The sequence below is a fragment of the Seriola dumerili genome, unplaced genomic scaffold, assembly GCF_002260705.1.
Source record: "Seriola dumerili isolate Sdu_G_001 unplaced genomic scaffold, Sdu_1.0 BDQW01000081.1, whole genome shotgun sequence".
NCBI lineage: Eukaryota > Metazoa > Chordata > Actinopteri > Carangiformes > Carangidae > Seriola > Seriola dumerili.
The window spans coordinates 68,606-94,783 of record NW_019174336.1 but is presented as its reverse complement, the minus strand read 5'-3'; the positions used below and the strand labels follow the sequence as shown (position 1 = coordinate 94,783).

The 26,178-nt window shown below is 39.2% G+C and overlaps 1 protein-coding gene and 1 long non-coding RNA gene across 2 annotated transcripts in view; one reads left to right on the top strand and one right to left on the bottom strand.

The window, feature by feature from the left end:
- dcc (DCC netrin 1 receptor) overlaps positions 1–26,178 on the top strand; it is a 233,113-nt gene that overhangs the window by 174,886 nt on the left and 32,049 nt on the right. Inside the window, exons 20-27 of the mRNA XM_022744417.1 lie at positions 277–384; positions 1,093–1,287; positions 1,409–1,441; positions 6,789–6,854; positions 12,461–12,623; positions 13,638–13,861; positions 14,389–14,505; positions 25,713–25,862. Coding sequence (XP_022600138.1) covers positions 277–384; positions 1,093–1,287; positions 1,409–1,441; positions 6,789–6,854; positions 12,461–12,623; positions 13,638–13,861; positions 14,389–14,505; positions 25,713–25,862 — 1,056 coding nt within the window. The remainder of the gene's footprint in view (positions 1–276; positions 385–1,092; positions 1,288–1,408; positions 1,442–6,788; positions 6,855–12,460; positions 12,624–13,637; positions 13,862–14,388; positions 14,506–25,712; positions 25,863–26,178) is intronic.
- LOC111221177 lies at positions 18,381–20,637 on the bottom strand. Its single transcript, XR_002665081.1, has 3 exons — positions 20,543–20,637; positions 20,167–20,287; positions 18,381–18,418 (listed from the first exon to the last, which is right to left on the bottom strand). It is a non-coding gene; the product is annotated as an uncharacterized LOC111221177 (long non-coding RNA).

The window sequence follows — 26,178 nt, the reverse complement described above, 5'->3', positions numbered from 1 at the left end:
ATCACTGAACACAAGAAAGTCATCCCAAATCCACAGAAAATTTTAACCACACTGACATTACAATGAGCTCAGGAAGTTCAGGTGAAGACCTGTACCCAAGGACCAGTTTTGTTTTTACCACTGGCAGAGATATGAAGTCTGCTGTCTGCTGGGTTAATTACTGAGTACTCAAATGAACTTCTGAACACTGATTTGGAAAAACTGGTCACGCCATCATCTCCTTCTACCATCTCTCATTGCTTTTTTCCCTCTTCTTCCTGTTTACGCATAATTCAGCTCCAAGCTCCGCCCCAAAAGACTTGACAGTGATCAGTCGTGAGGGACGACCCCGCGCCATTTTAATCAGCTGGCAACCGCCGATGGAGGCTAATGGACGAATCACAGGTGAGTTATCGTATAAACACCAAGTCGACAGTCATTTTGATTTTCAACAAAGCTGCTGATTATTCTCCAGTTAAAAGATTAATTATGTCAGATTAATTATGTCAAAATGTTTTTATTACAATATTAACACACAGCACAAGAGTTTGGTTGTTGCTTTGTGTATCCAGAGCATCCTGTGTATCCAACACACACACTTTCCTCCATTGTTCTCTCTCTTTTCCTCTGGGCGATCAGCCCCCCCATAAACCTGTTTGTTTTAACGAGCTCTGCTGCTCCTGCAACATCCCGGAGGACGAATCAAACGCTCCCTGCAGGGATAACAGCACAAAGCACTGCAACACACACACAGATCAAATATTTTTAGAATTTATACTTTCATTTTTTTGTGTGTGTATAATTCCACAAAAAATGTTATGTCTTCACTCTATAATGAAACTTTCTGCATATCAAATCTTAGTATTTATATCTTCTCTGGTCTTATATTACAACAATTGTATTTTTTCACAACGCCAAGTCTTATATCACACCATAAATGGGAATATGGGATTTTGCCCTGGTGTGAATGAGCTTAATTTTATCCCTACAAATAGAATAAGAGCATGTTTTTATGTATTCGTTTCTCCAGACATCATCCTCTGCTGCGCTCTGCATAATAAGAATATGATCTTGTTTTTAAACCTGTTCATCTTATGCCTTGTTGTCTGACAGGTTACATCCTGTACTACACGCTGGATAAGAACATGCCGATAGATGACTGGGTGATGGAGGCGATCAGCGGCGACCGGCTGACCCATCAGGTCGTCGATCTGAACCTCGACACAGTTTATTACTTCAGGATTCAGGCCAAGAACGCCAAAGGAGTCGGCCCGTTGTCTGAGCCTGTCCACTTCAGGACCGCCAAAGGTCTGCCATAGAGTGTGTGTTTGCATGTGTGTGTGACTGAAGATCAAGACCTGCTTTATCTGTTAATGCATTCCTGTGTTTTATATTTTATAAGTTTCCTGAGTCTCTGTTTCTCTTTCAGTGGAACATCCAGACAAGATGGCCAATGATCAAGGTAGACGTTTCTTCCCTACGTGTATGTGTGTGTGTGTGTGTGTGTGTGTGTGTGTGTGTGTGTGTGTGTGTGGGGTGTGTGTGTGTGTGTGTGTGTGTGTGTGTGTGTGTGTGTGTGTGTGTGTGTGTGTGTGTGTGTTTGTGAATTTTGAACCGTGCATCACTTCAAAAGATCTACAGTTTTACAGAAATCTTCCATCATGTCTCACTCCTAATCATTTATTTGACTCATTTTCCAGTTATCATGAAACCATTTTTAATCTTTAAATCATCATTGTGTCTGTTTTCTCATCAGATTGTCTATAACACAGTTCACAGCTTCAAATCTTAAAATCCTCTAATTAACTTTGATTTACAAACCATCTTCTCATTTCACATCTTGTTATCAGATCATCTGTAATTGAAGTCAAATTATCTTCAAATAAACTCCAATAATCTGTCGTTTTACAATTAAAAGTGATTTCTTTTAAACATGTTATCAGCTTCACTTTCATCTGATTATCAAATCATGTTTCATCTTCCTGTTATTTCTTTCCATTCTACTTTTCCTCACATCTTCAAATCATCAGTGTGTTGTGCTCCTGAGGAAAACGTGGCATGTGAGAGTACACATAAGCAGATGAATCTTGAATTGCTTCACACATTCATTAACAAATTACTGCAAGACATGACACTGATTCACAGGCCAAATGTTCAGTGTGCCACTACAGTGCTGAATCCTATTCTGATTGAACCTTGCTAACTCCGTAAAATCGATGGTGATGCCAGATTTTTTAAACCATGAACATGTAAATACTGTTAGAAGTCTATTAAAGTGATAGTTCAGGTAATTTGATGAAGGGATGTGTGAGGTACTTAGCTATAGTCAGTGTATTTCCTGCAGTAGATTCAGATTAGTTTAGAGAAGCAGCAGGAGCACCGGCACAGAAACTGAGTGATAAGTGATTACCCACTTAAAAAATGTCCACAGAAAAAAAGCTAATATCAGTTGTGTCGCTTTATTTTTAATGTTTTCACCACTTTATGGTAGTTCAACGGTTGACAGAATGTAGTCCCAAAGTAAATGTCTGTTTGACGGCAGATAAAGTGGTGAATATATTCAAAATAAAGCCACACTTCAAATGATATTTCTGTGGACATGTTTGTAAGTGTCTCTGCTGACACTGTCCACAGTAGCTCATCACTCAGCTTCTTTGCCAGTGCTCCTGCTGCTCCACTAAACTGAATCTACTGCAAGTAATATACTGACTATAGATCAGTACCTCATAAGTCAAATAACCTGAACTATCACTTTAAGTTAATTATAAATTGACTTGATATTCTACAGTTATATTTATATTGTATTAAGATTTATAAGGTGTCCCTTTGTGCACATGTCACCCAAATCTGTAGCTGCATGATGTATTTAAAGTCCTAGCTTTTTTCAGGCTCAATCAAATATGGTATATCAACCAAGGCTAATTATATCTATGTATGGTTATATGGAATCATTGTGGTGTAGCCCAATTAATTTGAGAAAAAAAAAAGGATTTGTGTGTGAAACCTTTTGGAAACATTTATCTAAAATGATGAATAAACAGTTGAAATGGTTACCTGAAAGTAACACATATAGCTCAAAACAGATGGCTAAAAGTCTTGAATAAAGGGTTGAAGTAGTGAGCTAGAACTAAATGAGAACTAATTGAGAACTAAATGGACAAATTTGAAAGATAGCAGGTGTTGTCGGTGCAGCGATTCAATCAGGGTCTATCAGACGGAAATGTTTGAGAACCACTGAAATTTACTGAAATGTACGAAGTTTGGTGTAGACTGGATGAAATATGTTGGAAAACATGCAAATAAATGAATAAATGCATAGAGTACAATCCAAGGATTCCAGTGAAAAAAATCTCTCCTTTATGAATTTCAGTTCTAAAGTTGTGTGCAAATATGTAAATTAGGATAAAATTTGTGACATGGTTGATTGTAATTTCACACTTGTCTGTGAGATTCTCAGTTAATTAGTATTTCATGAATTTTATGCAAACTGTCAATTGAAATTTTCTCCAACAAAGATTTGACTTTAAGTGCTGTTGCAGGTATTATGATGTAAAGATGGAGCTATAGGCTTGAGCCAATATTTGATAATATCATGATAATATCACAATATTTAAGCTGGACTGTATTGATATATTAAACTTTGGATATCGCCCAAGTCTAGAATGAGCCTGAGTATTTTAGGGTCAAAAGAAATACAGAAGTGGAATAACTGTGTCAGCAATTACACTTATTTTAATGAATTGAAAGTCAACCTTGTTGAGTATTTGTCCCATAATAATCTGATTTTTCAACTACTGTTCTGTAGAAAATTATTTAGAATAAAGATAAAGAAATTTGAAGGGAAGTACAATTAGTGAAAAAGAGTAGAAAGCATGAAGGAGGGTAGAAAGGATAAAACAGGACAGACAGTTGAAAAATGTAGGAGAGAATGAAAGGATGAAGGGGGGATGAGTCTAGTAGGATGATGGCCAAAATTTCAGCATTGTTAGTCTATTATACACTAATGAGAAATTGTTAATGTGAAAAGGAGACAGAGAAGAAAAATGTGAAAACAGAGGAAGTTATTCCATTTTCTTTTTAATTGAATTTATTTTTCACTTTATGCAAACAGCCCTGACTCATCAAGCTGAAGGAAAGTCATTTGTTCATTGCGTGGAGAAAATCTTTTTTTTTCAATGAGAGAGAAATGAAAGGAGGGAGCAGGCAAGATGAGTCTGTTGTAATCATTAATGCAGATATATGAGAGGTGATGGAAAAGAGCTGTTTACCATATTTAAGTTCATCAAATGAACTCAGACATAATTAACACTCTGTTCTCTGATTCTATTCAAACAGCAGCAGAAGGGGCCATGACGCTATGAACGCTCCAAACTTTTCAGTGTGCTACAAGAAAGTTTGAAATCTTGCAGCAGCTCAGAGAACATGATGGTGATTTTGTAGCTTTAATGTTTAATTTGGTCTTTTTAAGATTTGGATTGAGGGTCTAATAAGAGTTAGCATCATTCTGAAATAAAACAAAAAAAGATTGAAGAGTTCCAAAAATCCATCCTAAAGTTGTTGAGATATTCAAGTCTAGACGAAAGTGGTGATATACAGGGACTGAATGGCTTGCATCAACAGACTGAGAATCTTCTGTTCCCCAACAAGATCCTCTGTGGGACAAATTCTGAATCTTTACCCAAGTTATGGTAAACTTATATAGCACTTTTCTAGCTTTACTAACCACTCAAGGCACTTTACAATACTTGCCACATTCACCCATTCATACATACACTGTTGGAACAGCCATGTGGGGTTCAGTATCTTGCGGCCTGCAGGAGCCAGGGATCGAACCACCGACCTTCTTGTTAGTGGACGACCCACTCTACCTCCTGAGCCACAGCCGCCACCCAAGTTCACAAAGCACATGTCCTGCACCCTGTTCTCTGTTTGTGAAGTAAGCTTGATTTAATTGTTGATAATTTTACACAGGCCTTGATTCTTCAGTTTTCAGCTTAAGTCCAGACAGACAGATTCCAGTATATTGTTCAGTATAATATACTGAGGTAATATGGGGATCACTGTGGCCTACATGTGTTCTATGCAGCTGCACTTAACTGAACCAGAGAGACTCAGCTTCAGTGTCAGGGTGTTAAATGTTACTGTTTATCACTGACAGGTGTGTGTGTGCATGTGTGTATGTGTGCGTGTGGTATGTACACATGTACACACTGCATTCCCTATCCATAAAAATCAGGAGTGTTGGCGGGAAGGGTAGGTTAATATTCAGTCCTGTTACAGTGGAAGCTTCACTGTAAACACACACTCACTAACTCACACATAGATACACACACTGTTAACTGCACACACAAAGCCAGACTAGCTTTAATCACACTGGTTTCTGTAACTTCAAACTGCAAGAAAGAATCAAATCTTTTTTTCATGTTTTAGGGGAGCAGGACTCATTGCAACTGCTGCTGGATGGTGGGAGAAGAAAAAAAAACAGCTTTTAGCTTTAAATTGCGGGAGAATTATGTATTATATCTGGCTTTAAGTGAATTTGAGATGTGAAGGTCTTTAGATTCAGTTTCCTGACGGGAGCAGTGCTGTTGAGGTTTTGAAATCTCTCACATCAGTTTCCAGGCTCTGTTCTCTGACAGCCTCTGTGATGACCTGCTTCTAACATCTGCCTCAAATCCATTCTTCCAATGCTCCAAGTTCACGAAAAGGCTCACCTGCTGTTTTGTCCACTGGAGGAAAAACCCATAAAAACAACCTGCCAAAAACAGTTTTTATATTGTTTGAAAATTAATCAGTTAGATACATTTTGCATAGGACTATACAGATGTTACAAACAGCAAATGTAGTGGTCACACAGATGAGACAGCAACTGTACAATGGTCACAAAATATACTCTAATACTAAGAATAAAAGCAAGTAACGACGGGGACACACTGCCTGCGTTGCATGTGCGTCTCTGCCGCGTCACTGCTACTGCCAGCTCTAAATAACATGACAATGCCACTGTCTCCGCATACAGCTGCTAAAATTGTAGTTTTATGTGATGGATGCCAGCAACATTACATAAAACTGACTCCTTCCACTATAGTTGTCTTTCTAGGCTAAATCTGACAATGATACAGACATGAAAAATAAAATGATGTTTCGTAGCTGTGATGTTGCACATGAAACATGTACAGTGTGTTACTGGCCTAAGATGATGTATATGTACTGATTTGACCATAGACACTGTGGTAACAATTGTTTCTTTAAGTCAGCTAACAATAACTCGCACATAGTGGAAACCAGGCTAATGATGGTGGAGGGTCACATGAGCATAATATAAAATACAAAATTAAAGGTTAGGGGGTTTCTTTAGAGGACAGGGTCACAAAATATCTACTTTAATTATTACTGCACTTAAACAGGACAAATTCTTTATTTCACTTACAATTATACAAATTATTTTAAAAAAACAATTGCAACACGGTAAGTCTGGGAAATTCAGGGTCCTTGATGGTCTGAGGCCCTTTCACTAGTTTCACTTTGCCCTGTTGGTTATGTCGTTTTGCTCAGAACAGTTACCTTTAGCTTTGTGATGGTGTAGATGCTCGCAAGTCATTACTGCAGGAATAAAACATGAAGATTTGGACAAAGTGCACTTCCAGCAGGGAACTACACACACACAAACATCACACATATGACGTGCGTGTAGACACACCATTTCAAGTCATTTATTTCATAATAAGGAACCAATATCTGTGTGATCCTTTTATTCCATCAATTAAATGAGTCTGAGCTTCGCTCTCTTCCTCTCTGTTGTCTTCCAGGTCGTGGAGGAGACCATGCCTACTGGCCATCTGACACCAACCTCATTGACAAGAGCAGCATCAACGGTAACACACACACTCACACACACACACACTGTCATTCTCTGTGACTGAATCTGACCGTCAGAAAGTATTACGAGATGTGTGTGTGTGTGTGTGTGTGTGTGTGTGTGAGTGTGTGTGTGTGTGTGCGATTCTGCAGCACCATCAGAGCCTCACAGTTGTCAGTTGTTTTCTCTGATCACTCAGCTCTGTCATGTCTAAACTTACTTACTTGCTACATTGTACAGTCCGTTAGCATTGCTTCCTGTTCACCACCAGCAGGAAAAATTACTTATATCCAGTATCTTACACTCAGCTGGTGTTATTACAAACTGGAGAAAATAGTCATCTTTATAGAGAAACAGGATTAAAAGTGTGGTGGCATATAAATCTTCAGCTTGTAGTTTTTAATGTAACAAACCACAACAGAATTGTTAATAATAATTTGATGTAGGACAGTAATGGGAAAATATGAGCAGTAATACAAATACTAAATACAGCTGTACGGTATCAAATTTTCATAGTTTATATCTGAGGATTATAGTGTAGTAAGTGAGTATTCTTATTAACGCACTAAACTATACAAATTTACAATATATGAAAAAATCTCTAAAATAGCAATAATTTGCTCTTTATGTGAGTATCCAATAACAAAAAAATAATGTTGTGATGTATACATCCTTAACAGCTATTAGTAATCACTAAAGAAAGGCTCTTTCTTATGTTATTACTAATTTGAGCTATAATTCAAATGTTACCTTGATATTGCCAATGATAATACTCATTCTGCTAATACCAAAACGACCATCACTGACAATGCTAATAATCATAATAAGTCCAACACTAATGCTCATTTTAAAACTAAAGGTAATACTCATGCTAATGCAATTTCTTATGCTGCCAGTGACACTAATTTTAACGACAATGATAATACTCATGCCAATGCTGTAAAAGCTGTGATAACTGATAGCTACAAATAACCACAAAGTAATTGTGATGCAAAAGCTAATCGTCAATCATTACGCTAATACTTATTGAGACAATGTTAATATTAATGCCAGTGCTAACAAAAATACAAATGTTAAATTCTAAAGTTAAATGCTAATCTTAAGATTCATAACAATTCTTACAGTAATGTTAATGGAAATACGCTACTGTTAATAAAACCCAAATTACTGCTAAATCTAAAACTAATGCTAATAACAATAACAAATCACAGTCTTAACTATAACTGTCTCCTCTCATTTCTGCTGAAGAAAAACAGTTCAGTTCCCCCTACTCAACAGAAAAGGTCACAGGTCAGGGTCTGTCGCTGGCAGTGATTCAGTGTCTCACTGGAGGACAGTGAGGTGTGTGTGGCACTGTTGCTGCTGCTGCCAGAGGCGATCGTAAATCTGCCCCCTCTGACTTCCGCTCTTCTCTTGCTTTATGATGGGTCATGGAGGGCAAAGTCTCGTTCATCAGGTCAACAGTATTTCATCTTTAACGCGGTGCTGGCCTTTATGTTGCAGAGCTCACAAACGACCATTCACCACCGACTTTTACCATCAGGTCACAGCTCTGTAGGTCTCTGTGTTCATAGTCTGTGCTGAAGTGATCTGATCCGGCCTGTTGTTCCGATCCAGTGACAGTATCTGCGCAGGTGGTGGTCTGGCTACAGACCACTCAGGTTTTTCCATTTTCTCCTCATTTTCTCCAGAGGAGGTGATGTTGGCTTCTGACAGGGCTGAGAGCTTCATACTGCTCAGAGCACAAAGCAATTAAAGTTAAAAATAGCTCAGCTCTAAGCAACAGAAACTTGTGGCGCAAAATAGTTTTAAATAGAAGACATTAACATATTTAACCCCCATATTCCCCTGAAGCTTCACTTGAGAAGCTTAACAGACATTTCCTCTCTGTATGACACCTAACATTACAAGAAAAGCTTCACGTGTCATGTTGCCATGTCGTCGTGTATTACTTATGTTTACTTCTTTACATAGACATTTTAGTGACCACAGGGAGTGACACAAACCAGACACAAACCAGGCACTGACCAGGCACAACAGACACAAACCAGTCAAGAACCAGGCCAAAACCAGACACAACAGACACAAACCAGACACAAACCAGGCACAAACCAGACGCAACAGAGCGCAGCAGGGCACAATGTGGAAGAGTGTGTGATGTTCCTTCCTCTGGTTTATCTACAAAGAAAGTGTTTGTTTATATTGACCACTTCTTTTATTTGTCCCTTCAGTGCTATGGGGCTTCATGTACCATTCTACAAGATAAATATATGAAATAACATTTGTGAGAAACACCGGGCATTTAAACATTGTTTGTGTTGAGTTTGTTTATAACTGACCAGCTTTGTTTCCCTGCTGGATTTCTGGGTTTTGTGAAGATTTTTACACATCCTGTCACCCTCATGTTGATTTGTCGATGTTGTTGTGGCTTTAAGCTGTTGAGAGCTTCTGATTTATTCCACACATTCTCTCTGAGCCGCTGGGGGTTCAGTGCCTCACTCAAGGGCATCTCAGTAGAGGTTGTTAACGCTCCTGTTATCATCAGTAACATACATTTTGCTTGCGGGTCAGTTTTGACTTCCTGTCTGTCAGTTACTGCTCCTGTCATTTATTGTAGTCATCTCTTTTTTGTATTTCACAGTCCAAAAGGTTTAGATTTATTGTACAAAACCATCCTTACTTTGATAACAAATTGTCCTTTCATGTCTCCACTTTCCATATACTTGGTACAGAATTACAAGTTTTTAAGTGTAGAATGAAAACCCATTCAGGACATGGACATGGTTGTGCATGGACAGCGTTCATTGAACATTTTCATATTTTTTGTGAGCGCTGAACTGAACAAATCAATTTACAAATGATGAACGTTCATGTTTTACATCAGTTTTACGGCCCAGCATGGCTGGTGTAAGCGGTACAAACGGTTTTAAATGTTTCTAATTCAAAAAGAATAGCAGCCTATTTATTTTAAAAAAATGGAACAAATGAATGTGAATTTGTTCTTTTTTGAAACTGTGAACTTAGTTATTTTTAAAAATTATCTTTGAACGTGAACTAGTTAATTTTCATCTATATGAAGTGAACTTTGAACTAGTTCTTTTTAAGTGTGAACTGGCACAACACTGAACCCCCTAATGCCTAGAAATATAGAGAGGACATGACCTTTGTGTACTCTGGTAGCTACTGATCATAGAAAGAAAAATGCTGATGTTATTATTAACATTAACGATGACTATTTAAGTTCTATTTAAGTGTTCCACTAAGTCTTGGCAGTGATAGTGAATCAGCATGAACAATACCAGGACCCTGAAACTGAAGCAGCTACATGGAATTCAGCCATCACTGAAGACACAGTAAATGGCTGTCTTTCCTCTTTCCACCCACCATATAATGACAGGTATGAGAGGGTAGGAAAAAGTAATGCGACTTATGTAGTTTAGAGGGGCAGAATGTAACCCAGGTTATTTTCTGTCACTACAATGTACAGATGTCTCCCTAAATGCTTTACATGCAGAACATTGGAAGATGCTATAATTTACCAATGTTCCATGAACAATTCCCATGTAGGCTATCAGTAGGCGCTGTCAAGGCAGCTGAGCACAGACAAGCCTCTCCACCTAGCAACTCAGACAGGTGTTAGTTTAAAAAGAGTCAAATACAGAGTTCTGACGTTAGAGTTACCTGAGTGTAAACCAAGTGATTTTATCTAATAGAGCCTATAGGGGGGATGACAGTGAGAGTCGATTACATATGTCATGGAGTGCAGTCCTAGAACAAACATGCAGCATGCTCTCAGGCGCACCCGAATGACATGGCACATAGAGGGGAGCAGTAAAGATTAGTACAATAAAAACAATGGCTCACCTTGTTATGTATGAAACTGCCAATCAGATTAATTTACTTATTAATCAAAGGTGCCAGAGCGCCATTCCTTATCCTTCAGTCCCCCTTCAACCCCTGAATAAACACCTGTTGACAAAATCACTTCATTTGAAAAAAGACAAAGAAAAGTGTGATGTAAAGATTTAAAGGCATATTGTCCATGGGGTATTGGGGGGCACGTGTCACAATCACATTCCAAAATCCTATTTTGACCTCCTTACTTATAGTTTAAGATTAGTTTTCAAGCCTCCATGGACGTCTCTCTGACTGTCATCCACCTGGGAGAAGATCTGAGCTGATAAATGCTGATACACTCAGCTGTGAGTGATGCAGACATTTTTTGCCATAAGTCTTGTCTCTCACGCTACATACAGGCTACCCTACCTTACTGTTGGAGGTTGTTGGAGCTGCATAAAACCTGAAAAGAACACCTGCACATGGAACTGGGCTGAGAAAAAGGTCCTTGAACTAAATTTTCGGGGTTAAAGATGTTTTTTATTGTTGTTGTTGTGCTTTTTTCTTTTATTATTCTTCTTTTAATTAATTGCCTTTTATCAAGCAAAACTGAAACTAAGAAACATCAGGGAAAAAGGAAGATGATGAAATTAAATCTAACAGCTGTTGCTGAAAAGAATAGAAAGGAAAAGAAAGGAAAAGAATAGAAATAAAAGAAAAGTGAGTGATGTTGTGGTCTCTGCTGCAGCTGTAAGCTTTGATGGATTGTGGTTTTCATTGATAGTGTTGACTGAATGGAAAGAGAAAAGAGAGAGAGAGTAAAAGAGGCAAAGAGCCTTTTGCTCACTCTCATACATTTTTCTTAATCTTTCTTACCTGCACACCCCTCTTTTTTCTCTCACCCCCATTTTGCCCTTTCTCTGTCTCTATCATCCTCACATTTTCCTCTTCTCTCTACCTAGACTTCATGCTCCTTCTGTGTTTCCTATTTTGTCTCTCTCTGTGCTCCAAGGTCGAGTTAATGAATGACAGAGCATGTCATCAATTCCCCTTTCTCCCTTTACACCTGTCATACACACACACACACACACACACACACACGCGCGCGCGCGCGCGCGCGCACACACACACTGTATATTGATTGGTAAAGCAGCAGCAGCAGCTTTGTTGTCAGTCCAGTGAACCCACTCTGGGTTTCACTCTGCAGGCCCTGTGTATCTACCTGTGTATTTTTTCTTTGTCTGAATAAGTATAATTATTTTGCATGTGAGCCGGTTATATTAAGTAAAAGAAGGTGGACCACTGAGATTAAATGTCTTATTTAGCCTAAATTTATGTTAGCATTCTGCTCATCACCTGTAAACAATTCAAAATTCACAGACATTTGTTTATCACACTCCTACACATAGCATTGCCATCATGAGAGTGTAATTGCATTTGAAACTGGCTTTTCATTTCCACCTTAACTTGTAAATGAAATCTCACTTTCCCTTTCATTCTCACATGAAACAGGCTAAAATCATAGTATTAAGTATCAAATGTAAAGGTCCCCAAACATTAATATTTAATTCAAAACATCATGCACAGAAAAATTAAAAATTTAATTTGTTGAAATGTTTTTATTTTAATTTTGGCAACCCTACACTCCCTTAAATAATTTCAAACAAAGAAAAACTCACTATAAAAAAAGAAAACTTGCTGTTTCAGGAATTAAACTACAGATCTGACAATATCCACTTTGTTTTGTATTTATTTTCTAATCTCCACCTCTCTTTTGTATTTCAGAGTCTCCCATTGGTCAGATGCGTCCACCTCACGGCAGTGCCACACCTCAAAAGAACAGTAACCTCCTGGTCATCATAGTGGTTTCCGTAGGAGCCGTCAGCGTGGTTGTGGTTGTCATTGTGGCTCTCATCTGCACCCGGCGCTCCTCCGCCCAGCAGAGGAAGTAAGATGTTTCATTCATCTGTGTGATGCACTAAACAGCTGTCAGGGAAAGTAGGCAGGTGGAAAATGATCTGTTGACAAGGAAAATGGTAAAAATGACCATTTCTTCTTTTGTAGATGTTGATAACTAAGAGCAGTCAGCACTAACCACAATGAAAATTACATTGCATTTCCTGTGACTGCTCCACAACAAAAGCCACCATTTTTTTCACCAGCTGAATGCCTTTAATGTGAAGCAGCAGTGGAAGGATATTCTGTTGTCATTAGCAGTAACTTAAAACAGCTTTGACAGAGAATGAAGTGTCACTTCCTTCACAAATTCAGGGCAGGGATGGAGGATTCTGCAAAAAACAAAAAAATAAAATAAAAAATACTAAGTAGTATAAACTGAATGGCTATTCCAGTATACTAGGGTTTCAGTTCAGAACAAGCTTCAGTTGATATTATTTTAAATCCTTTTCGTTAGTTATTGCTAGTAATTTGGCAGGTGTTTATATGTCTGTCTGTGGACTTCTGTCACTACTCTGGAAAATAGTGATTGAAAAAGTGATGAAACTTTATAGGTGTGTAGTTCAGATACTCAAGGATGGAAACATGCTGAACTTAATTCAGAACCAGAGTCTTATGATGGGATAACATCAGCTGTGACACCCTTCATGTTGTTTTAGTCAAAATGAGTTTATAATCCAGTTCATGACATTTCAGTGGGCATTATTTTATAATCCTAGTTTCACTGGGAATGATTATACTTTTTTTCAGACAGTATTTTCTTCTCTCGATCCAGCTGTTTTTATCTGTTGTATAAATGAGGAGGCAAACGCTTTTATGGTGGAAGCACATTTCTGTAATGGTATTCATGCTCTGCTGGGATTTGAAGGGTTGCCTAGCAACATGACTGTAACAGCAGTTTACAAGTGGTTCATTGTGATATCCACTAACATTAGCCACAGAGTTTGTCCCTCGTTCTACCTGACCACTGACTTCCTTACCTGTGTGTCTCTCATCCTCTGTGCAGGAAGAGAGCAAGCCACAGTGCTAGTAAGAGGAAGGGCAGCCAGAAGGACCTGCGACCTCCTGACCTCTGGATCCATCACGAGGAAATGGAGATGAAAAACATGGAGAAAGCTCCCAGTGTCGCCCCATCTGGACGTGACTCACCCATCCAGTCCTGCCAGGACCTCCCCCAGGTTGCACACAGCCAATCAGAGAGCCAGATTGGCAGCAAGAGCAGCCACTCTGGTACAGGACGGATTTTCATTTATTCATGCTACAAATTTGTGATTTAAATGTTTTAATACTATTTGTATGATGTCTATTTAACATACAACAACACGCCTCCTAACTTTGAATAAAAAACAAAGTTGTGTTTATTAACTTTGAATTGCATCTGTCTTGCAGATGTTATTGTTCATCTCTCCGTTATCTGCAACATGAAAATCACCACAATGTTCAGAATACTAAGATTATAGATGCTATTTATAGTTTTATATCTGCACACTACATATTTATTATTTTCTTAATTTCTATGGTTCTAACCAATTAATTAAACTCATTACGCATGTATTGATGTAATTAGTAGTGTGATGAATCCTGATTCATTATGAATTTAAAAAAACAAATCTATCACGTAAAATTGTATAAATAATTTCCTCCAGTAGAAAACAGTTAACTGAGCTCATTTATGAAGTTCTCTTCTGACAACCAGAACGAATGTAAATGATAAAAAGCTTGTGGTGTTTGAGTGTTTGAGTGTTTTACTGTTGCAGGAGCCGATGGTGACGAGGCCTCCAGCAGCATCTCCACTCTGGAGCGCTCCCTGGCTGCCAGGAGGGGGACACGAGGCAAAATGATGATTCCTATGGATTCACAACCAAGCAACACACGTAAGAAACACAAGCCTGTGTGTGTATTTCCTTCTGATTTTTTCCTTGCACACATGATGACCTATTTTGAGATAGTGCTAAACATTAACTTTTTACTCTTGAGAAATGTTGTTTCTCTGAATCTGATTTTGAATCAATCAAAGATGGTGCAATCAGCTCAGCACCGGCTTTTATCAAGCAAATAAAAGTAGGAAATTAGTCCTTTTTGTAACTTAACTAATTCACTGTTTACAACAAATATTCTGATACATAAATGGAGAATTGTTGTTTTTACGCTTTAGGTACAGCATAAATGAATGTGATATAATGTGTTAATCAGTGAGCTTTAGAGGTGCTGATACCAGTGGTGGACATTTTAGAAATTGAATGTCATGGTCAGAAGAAAAGGAAAGGTGGAGCAGAGAGGAAGAGAATGAAAAAGAGAGGCTCTGCCACAGACACAGATACATGCTGCAAAATAGACAACATGTTTGCCAGTAAGGGACCAGCTTAAACACACACACATACACAAACTACGTACTCAGCATAGCTAGCTAAGTGGCTGATAACAGTGTGACACAACATTCTGTAGGCTATACATTGCAGCACATCATCCGTCTTTCTGGAGGAATTACATCATAGCAATGAGTGCGACATAAAGATCATATGACATTGAATAGCACACCTTGAAAGTCAAGACAGGCTACTTGTTGGTCAGTCCCAAATATTTGTATTTTGTAATCTGGATCAATTTCCTCCTAGATGAACGGAGTGCCTTGTAGCCTCTTACAACCACAAACAGTGTTAGCCAACAAGATTAGCAGTTTTATGGTTTTAGGTGAAAAGGGTTTCCTGGGATGGATTCAAATCCCATGCATGAATTACTGTTTCAGTGCACCCCTCTCTGATACTGTCAGTGGATTTTGTTACCTACGGGCAGAGCCAGGCTAGCTTTCCACCGATTTTCAGCCTTTTTCCTAAGCTAAGCTAACTGCTTAGCACACTATTTAGCATATGCATATACACAAAATGTTGAACCTTTCCCTTTAGGAGACTATTTGTGCCCATAATTAGTCCACAGACCCTCACAGACCAACACAAAGTCCTGAACCCAGGACCAGACCCGGCATCAGCTGAATGTAAGAACCCTGCTGCGCTGCAGAGTGGACTGTCTCAGGGCAGCAATGATGGCCACATTGTTTATCACTTTCTTCCTCTCTGTCTTTCTCTGGGAGGGAGGATGTTAAAAGTGTTTCATGAAAAGACAAAAGCAAAGTTGAGGGAAGAAAGAACACACACACATACACACACTGAAAATGACATACACACACTTTCTCACACAGATAATTAGCCCATATGTTCCCTCAGACTGACTCAAAGGACAGAGGGGAGAGGGAGAAGATCTGAGGGCGAGCAGTGAGGAGAGGAGGATGAGCAGGGGAATCTCAAAGAGCGAGGGAGAGAGAGAGACAGACAGACAGACAGACAGAGAGAGAGGCAGGAAAGAAACATGCAGTGGGAAGACGGAAGAGAGAGAGAGGAAGAGAGAAGTCGCGTTGAAGTCGCGTTTCAAAAGGTACCCGGAACTTTAAGTATCAGGTACTTTTCTTCAGGAACTAAAAGGTTCCTGTGGCACATTGTTGTCTGCGTTTCCACCGCGGCCTCAAATCCCAAGATTATGCAAAATTAGTGCTTGACATTACATTATTCACAGCACTTTGAGGACATAACATAAACGAAAATACGGGACCAATTGCGTCCTGTATATATTCAATACAGGACGCAGCATTTTATCATCAAATACGGGACGATCCTGTGTTATACGTGACGGGTGGCAACCTCAGCCACTCCGGTTGTTGTGGTCCTTTACTTTTTTGAAGTCCTGATTGAGTTTTTTTACCTTCTCCTGGACCTGTTTGCGGTGTGGAAAATGTGTTTGCTTGCCCGGTGTTTGCTCGCTCGCTGCAGACTTTTAAACATGGACTTTTAAAATAAAATGCGGCGTGGCCCACCCAGTCAGAAATGTTTAATTCGGCAGACCACACCCCCCAAAGTTCCTACTACCAAAGACTACTACCTTTATACAGAAGATACCGCATTACAGGCAGCGCCAATAGTATGAAATGCGACACAGTTCCGGTGTCCTAAGTGGGTTTTGTCCCTCAACCTCTCCCTCAAGCTAACCTCTCTGCATCCTTTGGGAAAGAAAAGACAGATCCGTTTCTTGTTATTACAACCTATTGCTACACAAAGCTCAGGTATTTTTAACACTAACTGATGGATTACTTGTCCCTGCCAAACGAATACAACGATAGACAATACAACATGGACACAGTACAAATTTGCGCCTTTTTTGATTTCTGATCAGCCCAGTACAAAGTCATGTCAATTTAATAGGCTAATAATCTGTTTTAGCAATTGTTAAGCCATGAAACAAGTTTTATTTAAGTTTTAAAGTTAGTCCGTGGTTTAACATAAGTTAATCAAAAAATAACTCTGGTCCATCTAAACATCTCAGAGTATGGCAGGTCTCCAATAAAGTTAATTTTCCCCGGATCTGTTCGTTTGAAAAATGTCATTTTGATGTCAGAATGTTCTGAAGATGAGCGGCTTGTGCAATATTGGGTGCAATATTTATTTCGGTGACTATAGAGCAAAAGAATATTTGATAATCTGTGATCTCGTTCACGGCAGTAAGTCGGACCTGTTCCCGGTGAGGGTTGGACTCCGCCAGGGCTGTCCTTTGTCACCGGTTCTGTTCATAACTTTTATGGACAGAATTTCTAGGCGCAGCCGGGTGGTGGACGGGTTTGGTTTCGATGGCGGGAGGATCTCGTCTCTGCTTTTTGCGGATGATGTGGTCCTCCTAGCTTCATCGAACGCCGACCTTCAGCTCTCGCTTGGGCGGTTCGTGGCCGAGTGTGAAACAGCTGGGATGAAAATCAGCACCTCCAAGTCTGAGGCCATGGTTCTCAGCTGGAAACGGGTGGATTGCCCGCTTCAGATCGGGGGGGAGGCTTTGCCTCAGGTGGAGGAGTTTAAGTATCTCGTTCACGAGTGAGGGTAGGATGGAACGGGAGATCGACAGGCGGATTGGGGCGGCGTCAGCAGTGATGCGGACGCTGAATCGGTCCGTTGTGGGGAAGAGGGAGCTAAGCCGGAAGGCGAAGCTCTCAATTTTCCAGTCGATCTACGTTCCGATCCTCACCTATGGTCATGAGCTTTGGGTAATGACCGAAAGAACAAGATCGCGAGTACAAGCAGCCGAAATGTTTCCTCCGCAGGGTGGCCGGGCTCAGCCTTAGAGATAGGGTGAGGAGCTCGGTCATCCGGGAGGGACTCGGAGTAGAGCCGCTGCTCCTCCATGTCGAGAGGAGCCAGTTGAGGTGGTTCAGGCATCTGGTGAGGATGCCTCCTGGACGCCTCCCTGGGGAGGTGTTTCGGGCATGTCCCACCGGGAGGAGGCCTCGAGGTCGACCAAGGACACGCTGGAGGGATTATATCTCTCAGCTGGCCTTGGAACGCCTCGGGATTCTCCCGGAGGAACTGGTGGAAGTGGCTGGGGAGAGGGCTGTCTGGACCTCTCTGCTGAGGCTGCTGCCCCCGCGACCCGTATCCAGATAAGCGGGAGACGACGACGACGACGATCTCGTTCACTTCGTCCATTGAAATGAATACACTCAGACCTGCTTCCAGTCTCCTAAAGGGGCAAGGAGGTGGAGAAACCCAGTTGACACAGATATAGGAAATAAACGGCAATGAAGCGTCTCAGTTTCTCTACTGTCTCTGGTACTACCCCCCGACCAGGTACCTTTTTGGAGGTCGATCAATTACCCCAGAACTAAATTTAGACCCTGGTTCCTGCAGTGGAAATGCACATAGTTCCTCAAAAGGTTCCTGGTTCCTGGGGAAAGTTCCTCCAGTGGAAACGCGGCTAGAGAGAGAGAGAGAAAGAGAGAGAGAGAGAGAGAGAGAGAGAGAGAGAGAGAGAGAGAGAGAGAAAAGAAACAGTGTGAGAAAGTGAAGTGTTACTTTCAATCCTCATTATGTTTCAATTTATAGTGTGTGAATGGGTTCATAGATATGTATAGCGTGTGTGTGTGTGTGTGTGTGTGTGTGTTTGAAGCTTGTGTTTGACTACAGCATTGATCGTGCTGATGTTCAGTAACATATGATGTTTTAGTAAACTGTCTATTCGCCTCCAGTAAAAACAGCTGATCAAGTGATCTTTGTTTGACTGAATTCAGTACTCTATGATCTCAGAGTAGCGACAGTCACTGCTAAACTAAAGAACCTCAATTTTAAAGCTCCAAAACAAAAGTCCAAACAACAGTGAAGTCATCACTTGTTCCTGTCCTTGGATATGACCTACAGGAGCATATCAGCAGCAGGCATACCAGTCGTCATAGTAACAGTGAAGCAGCCCATATGAGCGTAGCAATGGGAGGTGTACTGGACAATCATCTATATGCTAACAATAATAAATACAGTTGTAGAGTATACAGTTTGGTTAGGTGTTAAGTTAGATTACTTTTAAAGTTATATGAAGCCAACTACTAAAGACAGTATGAGTATATGAGTATAACACTACTAATAAAGCTGATAGAATAAAATCATAAATGAAATCATATATAAATAAAATCTAGATTAAAACAGCTTTCTCCCATAGTCCTGACCTCAACATTTAAGTGTTTATTAAGATTTATAGTAGGGCTGTTGTACAGGGTTCTGTTAGACTGTGCAGGCTTTCTTCTATTCTGGATCTCAGGGTTTGTGTTTGTATGGTTTATATTGTAACAGTTGGATTGCATTGGATTTGCTAATGTTGTTGCATTTTCCCAGACTTGTTTAATCTTCTTTCATGTTAGGATATATTGCTTAAATTAATAAAAGCCAACCAGACAGCTTCTCTATAAAGCTGCTGTCTTAATCATACAACATGTAATTTTGTGGCTTGTTTGTTTTACCCTAAAATCAGTCGATGAATCTGATTTGAAAGCAGTTTAATGAAGTTTGACTGAACTGCTCATTCTTGGTTTAGACTTGACTAAAATGATTTTAGTTTCGTGTTTGTCAACTAATCTTTTGATGACTAAAAAAAGACAAAATTTTCCATCGACTAAAACTAGACTAAATGTTGATGTTTTCTTTGACTGAGACGAGACTAAATGTCCAGAGTTCAAGTCGCCTGAACATTCACTAAAAACAAAAAAGATGACGTTGACTAAATATGACTATCATGAACTTTTAATCTGAGGACTGAGGCTGAATCTAAAACATAGCTGACAATACTAACATTACCAACAGATTCATTTGTCTTCTCTGTAACAGCTAAAGTTGTAGCAGTCTTCCAGAAAGAAGTCTCCCAGCAGGCACAGGACATCAGTGTAAGGCCAGAAAGAAATTGGACTGATGTTAAATGTTGGTTGGAAATGAAAATTTTGTTGACATCAAAACTGGCGCACTGACACATGGTGATGCTCAGCAGATGCTCACGACTAGAATGTGAAGATGGTGTTGGCATGAGATGGATGGAAGATGATGGATGGTGGTGACTAAACAACACAACCTAAAACCAGCAAAACATCAACAACAGCTGTCAAACTGACAGCTACGTCAAACTGATGTTGATTTTTAATGTTATTATTTACTAACTTTTACTAACACTAAGGCATTAAATACCTATATTCTGCCCTTGCTGCTTCCCCAGCACAGCTATGCAGACAGCGAACTCATCCACTGCAGACACGTGAATGTCATTTTACGATTTTATTCACAGGCCCACAGATAGACAGAGTAAAAACTGTAAAAAAAAAAAAAAGCATAAATCACAATTAGACTTGCATTTCTCATTAATAAAAAGGGAATAAACACAAATATACAGGTAGCAAATGAGAGCTAATAAGCTTAGCCAACGCTAACTACAGATGCTTACTAGATATCTGTGTATGTTAGCACGCTATGCTAGCGCCATGAAGCTAACATTAAATAAACGTTTTTCGTAAATTATCTAACATTCCTCACAAGTCATAAGCACTATATAAATGAACAAACTTACGAGTTGTGCTCACGGAAGACGTTAAGGACCTCAAATCAACAGCAATAATGTATTAGAATGACAGGAAAAATAGCAAATGTAGTGAACTTTCACTTCCTGTCCCTCGCCCTTTTTTTCTTTCTATTTCCTGTTTGAACCTTCAAACTAAAAGCATGCACAAAATAACCCAAAACGTCAGAAGTAGACAAAATTAACTCTTCACCAAATTAAAAGGCTCTGAAACACTGCAAGAGCCAGAACAACCTATATATGATAAAGTATGCAACAGAAAAATATATAACAAAATAAAATAAGTTCCCTTAAAGAAAGAACCAACCCGAAAAACAAAAGACATGAACACACAAAAAAAAAAATTAAAGACTGAGACAGAAAATATGATATTTAGCTGTGACTTTACGATGGACATTTGACATTTGAACAGTGAAATTAATAGACCTTGCTTGAATTCTAAGCACAGAATATATCATTTAAATAAATTAACAAACTAAAGGTAATTCACAGAAAAAAGATTGTGCTGAAGTTTACTGGTAAAATTTGGCATTGCAATTAAATCTGCTTAATATTGAACACAATTGCATATAATTATATTCACTTATAATTGAACAAAAGCTCTTTGATTAAGGTCAGTGAAAGATGGTGGTTTTGTTTATATATAAATAAAATGTTGAACTTTTTTCTTTATTAAACCATACCATGATCTTCCCATATAACCTTCATCAAATGCTGTGAGTGCTTAAACAGAACCAAAAAAATAATAAATGTATCTGCTGTCACAGTTCAGTTGTACAGAAACATGATTTTTAGGAGACAGCTCCAACCTGCACTTTGAATGCCCTGAAGTGTCCACGTCTGACAAGTTGGGAGTGAGAACATGTTCTCACTTGTAACAATAATGTAAGAACATACAAAATGATAGCTATGACCATAAATATATTTCTCCGGTGCACACTGCAAAACTTCCAAACACACCTACCTCATGTAACTGCAATCACATGATCAGCACTCAGCCAGTCAGTGCTCACCTCTCTACTCATGTTGCCTTTATTTCAGAATAAAAGCACATCATTAATTAATAACGCATTAACAAATCAATCATCTATCTGTGTGACAGGAATCCACTTACCTGTCTGAGAATGAATTAGCCTGGATTAGTTAAACCACCTTCTCAGCTCCATCCCACACTCTTCTGTTGTCACTGTCCTGTCATTTCCATCACACACCCTGTCAGCTATGTTCGCCCCCCCTGGACTCTGTCAGACCTCATTTACTCCTGTTGCACTGTTTTATTTACATCACTCTGACCAGCTCATGCACCGTTCTGCTGTCTGTTGTACAGTCATATTAGCACCCTAACAGCAACTCCGTCATACTGCCTTCATCCCCTTAACACCTCCTGCCTGTGCTGACACGCTGTGGGTGGAGTTCACGGTGGTTGTAGTTGTCTGTAAACACATCCATCTGTCTGTATAAACCTGCTTTAATTTACCAACAGACTGATGTGCAACACCTGCAAGTCTCATTGACATCCACGAACCATTTTTTTTACAGAAGCAGATTATCTAATTACTGACTCTCTCTCTCTCTCTCTCTTTCTCTCTCTCTCTCTCTCTCTCTCTCTCTCTCTTTTTTGTTTATAATTCTTCTTTACTCCTGTTGCTGTAATTTACTGCAGTTGTAACAAGCTGCTGCCACACTGAACAGTAACAATCATACATCATACAGTTACATAAAGTGGTTATTTGTCGAGAGTGTGAGACAGTGAGTGACTGATCATTTTTTCTGCCATGTGACATTCAATCCTGTGTTTTACATTAATGTGTGTGTGTGTGATATGTGGGTCACAGTAAAACAGGAAAACTCTTCAGGCTTCCTCTGCCCACACACAGGCCTGACCTCTATTGTAGTGTTTTTCTATGTGTTATGTTTTACACTAAGGTTCAGTCAAAAACAATTTCTCGTTATCTCCTCCCTAAAACTGGATGGAACTAAACCAAAACTAATAAACTAAAAATGGAATAAACTACATCACCAAAAGAATATTTTCACTTTCTGTCAAAAGAAAATGTGTCATTACAGGAATCTCAATTGAGTCTTGTCAAAATATCATCAATAATCAATATCTTTCTATTCATTTTCATTCAGTTTCATTCAAAAATGAAAGAAATTCTTTGTAAAATAATTAATTATATATGCTATTGTAATGATTATTTTGAAAATGGTATTGACACTCAAGAGCACCTTTTGTTCTTACAGAGAATTATGTTTAACATGGAGTTTAATGAAAAATATGTTTTGTGATACTGGAACTGGAATTAATTTGAACCAATCAGCATTATAACCTTGAAATGATACAATTACTATTTTTAGACCTGAATTCAGACATCCTTGAGGTATCCTTCCATGGATGACATTGTCACCAAAAATTACAGACAGCTAATGGATACATTTCAAATTATGAATATCTGACTGCATGTCTTTTGTGGAAATGACTATCCCTCCTTTTCTTAAGCTAGTAGTTGAATTTACCATCAGTAATTGATGTTTTGGAAAAGATACTGGGTCAGAATCAGAAAAGGTTCTTCTGCCTTCCTCTGATTCAATTTTTATAAAACTTTGACAGAATTGCAACCTCTTATAGGTAATGTGGGATTGTTTGAATATGCATTAATTCTTAAATTCCTGTAGGGTCTGCACTGTTTCTCTTTGTTTCCGTCTCTCTCTCTCTCTTTGTCTCCTCTGATGCAGCATGAGCCTTCTTCACTTTTTTATCCCACTGCCACGTCTCTGCTCTGCAGACAACAGGCTTCTGATCTCTTTATCTACCTTCTGTTTTTATCTCTTTGTGTCTCCTGTCTGGTTTCCTTTTCTCTGTGTCTCTCTTTCTATCAGTTTGTTTCAGTTTCATCTCAGTCTGCTTGTGCTTTTTTATCATTTCTGTTTTTTCTCTCTTTTATCTCAGTTTCTCTGCTTACTCTCTGTTATCTGTAATTTTAACATTTATCTTTCTTGATTTTGTTTTTGTCGTTTTGCCTCTTCTTTTGTTTCCTATTTTTCTTTGTCATTTATTTCTTTGTCTTTCTCCTCTATTTTCCAGTTTTGTGTTTATTTATCTCACTCTCTTCATTTTGTCTCTTTGTCGTTTTCTCTACTTCTCTCTATACACATACATACACACACACACACACACACACACACACACACACACACACACACCAATCTCCATTAACCTGTAGTTTGCTGCCTCACTGAACCAAAGTCATCAATATTCTCAATCAATAACAGCATTGACCAGACTTGCTCATCTCTGGTCATCTCACTGCTGTAATCAAACCCTGCCTCCCTTTAAATGATCACAGCACAAGCAAAGTAAATAACACACACACACACACACACACACACACACACACATACAGACAAACACACACCTCCTAAAGCTGCTGATCACAGCCTTGCTTCGTCCAAATTATCAATACTTTTCAATCAATATTGGTATTGATCAGGGTTTGGTAGAATTAGACTCCATGGTTCAAAAAGAGAAAGCAGGAGGCAGAGACCCACCCCTGTCTTCTTTTCTGTTAGTCACTAGAATTCAAATGAAAAAAACACATAATGCCGGAGACATGACAGAGTCAGCACATGCCGTCGTATACAACATGAAACTGACCTCAGGCTTCATACAGGCAGATTTCTGAGTCAAACAACTCCGCCGACAACTCTCCACAACAGTTTAAAGAGATTAAACAAGGAAATATAAAGATAGAGCTTTAAACTCTTTGACTTTTTTTAAAGTTTTGGACAGAGCCAGGCTAGCTGTTTCTGCTAGCCTGTACTGCTGTTTCATTTTGTGCTAAGCTAAGCTAACCAGCTGCTGGCTCTAGCTTCATAATTTCAATGAGACAAAAACCTGTGAAAATGTGTTTATGTGATATCATTGTCCATCTTCCCCCAGGCAACAAAAGTTATTCCATAACATTTACGTAGCTGTCAGTTTGTTTTATACAACTGTGTGTAGTAAACACTTTTTTAGTGACACTGTCAATGAGTTGACATTACATGCATCATTCATGACAGAAGTGTCACTTGACTGATTTCACTATGAGGTGGGAAATCTGCAGCAGGTATAGACCGAAAAAAAAAAAGTTCTCCTAAGAAATCTACAAACATACATCTACATTGGCAAACACAGTACTGAACGCAGCTCAAACATAGACTAGACTGGATGTTCTTTAAAAAAAGGCAACGAGACAGACAGACACACAAACATGCACACATGCACACACACACAAGGGTGCATCTTATCTTCTAAACAGGCATGAAGTGTGTGTGTGTGTGTGTGTGTGTGTGTGTGTGTGTGTGAGAGTGTGTTTGTTGTGTACCTGAGGCAGTGTGTAATCAGTCTCAGGGTTTGACTCCCTGCAGTTTCCTCTCAAGGTCACAATATGCACTTTGTGTGCTCTGCCTGCTTTGCTGACTGATTCTCCTCATCTCTGTTTATAGCAGCTCTCTGCTCTGGTCGACTGCTTTACTGACTGCTGCAGGACTCACTTTTTATATGATCTTCTATCTTTTCTCTCTTTTTTACTGATCTCAATAAAAAAATACTCCTGTCTGGTTGTTCTATTTTTCTGAGCTGATTTTCCAGAAAATATACCAATACCGGCAATATCATGATATATGGTGATACAGTATTATGATTTAGATCATCTATGAGTGAGATCAACCGATCCACAACCGATACCGATCATTTCTGGCAGACAATGCAGATGGCATACGTTCTATCAGTCTCACACACTTAAAAAAGTAAAAGCTCTACACGGCAGACATGTTCTTTTGTTTTCATGGCCTGTCGGGCACTGGCACATTGAGGCAGGCTTAAACTACACAGCAAACAGAGCTTTTCTCAGCTGCAGACACCACATTATTAACCACATGTGATCGGTTTACAGTGATTAGTGACTAGAAGCATTAATTCTGATCTACCAATCACATATTTTTTAAGAAAACTGGCTGATAATGATCGGTGGCCGATCAATCGACGCATCCCTAATAAAATTCCATAGAGGATACAGACTCTTTTTGTCTCTGTTACTGGTTCACTGATTATTTTGTGACATCTCTTTCTGCTGTGCCACTGTGCCGTGGGTGACTGACTGTTCTGTCTGTGTTTCAGCGGTGGTCAGTGCCATCCCGGTGCCAGCACTGGACTCCTCTCAGTATCCTGGTATTCTGCCTTCACCTTCCTGCAGCTTCACACACAACAAGTTCAGCCTGAGGCCGATGCCTTTCCCCAGCCTGACCGTGGACAGAGGATACACACCAGGTACTGCAACACTGCTGCTATTAATAGTTCTGTATAGTTCTGCATCAAAGAGTTAAATTCCATATTTATGAAGTGCTTCTGAGATTTCAAAACACTGAGACATATATTGTGCATCGCAATGTAGCCAAAAAAATATTGTTATTGTTATTTATTGGTATAACATATCACCCAGCCAAAATGAAACACTGCCCATATTAATAATGCAGCTGAAAACAATGAGCATTAAACAGACAAGTATGTACATCTGTGGATCTTGGTCTTGCGTTATTAACAGACGAGAGTCTGCAGTTCTGGGCCAGCAGGCAGCTGAAAATGT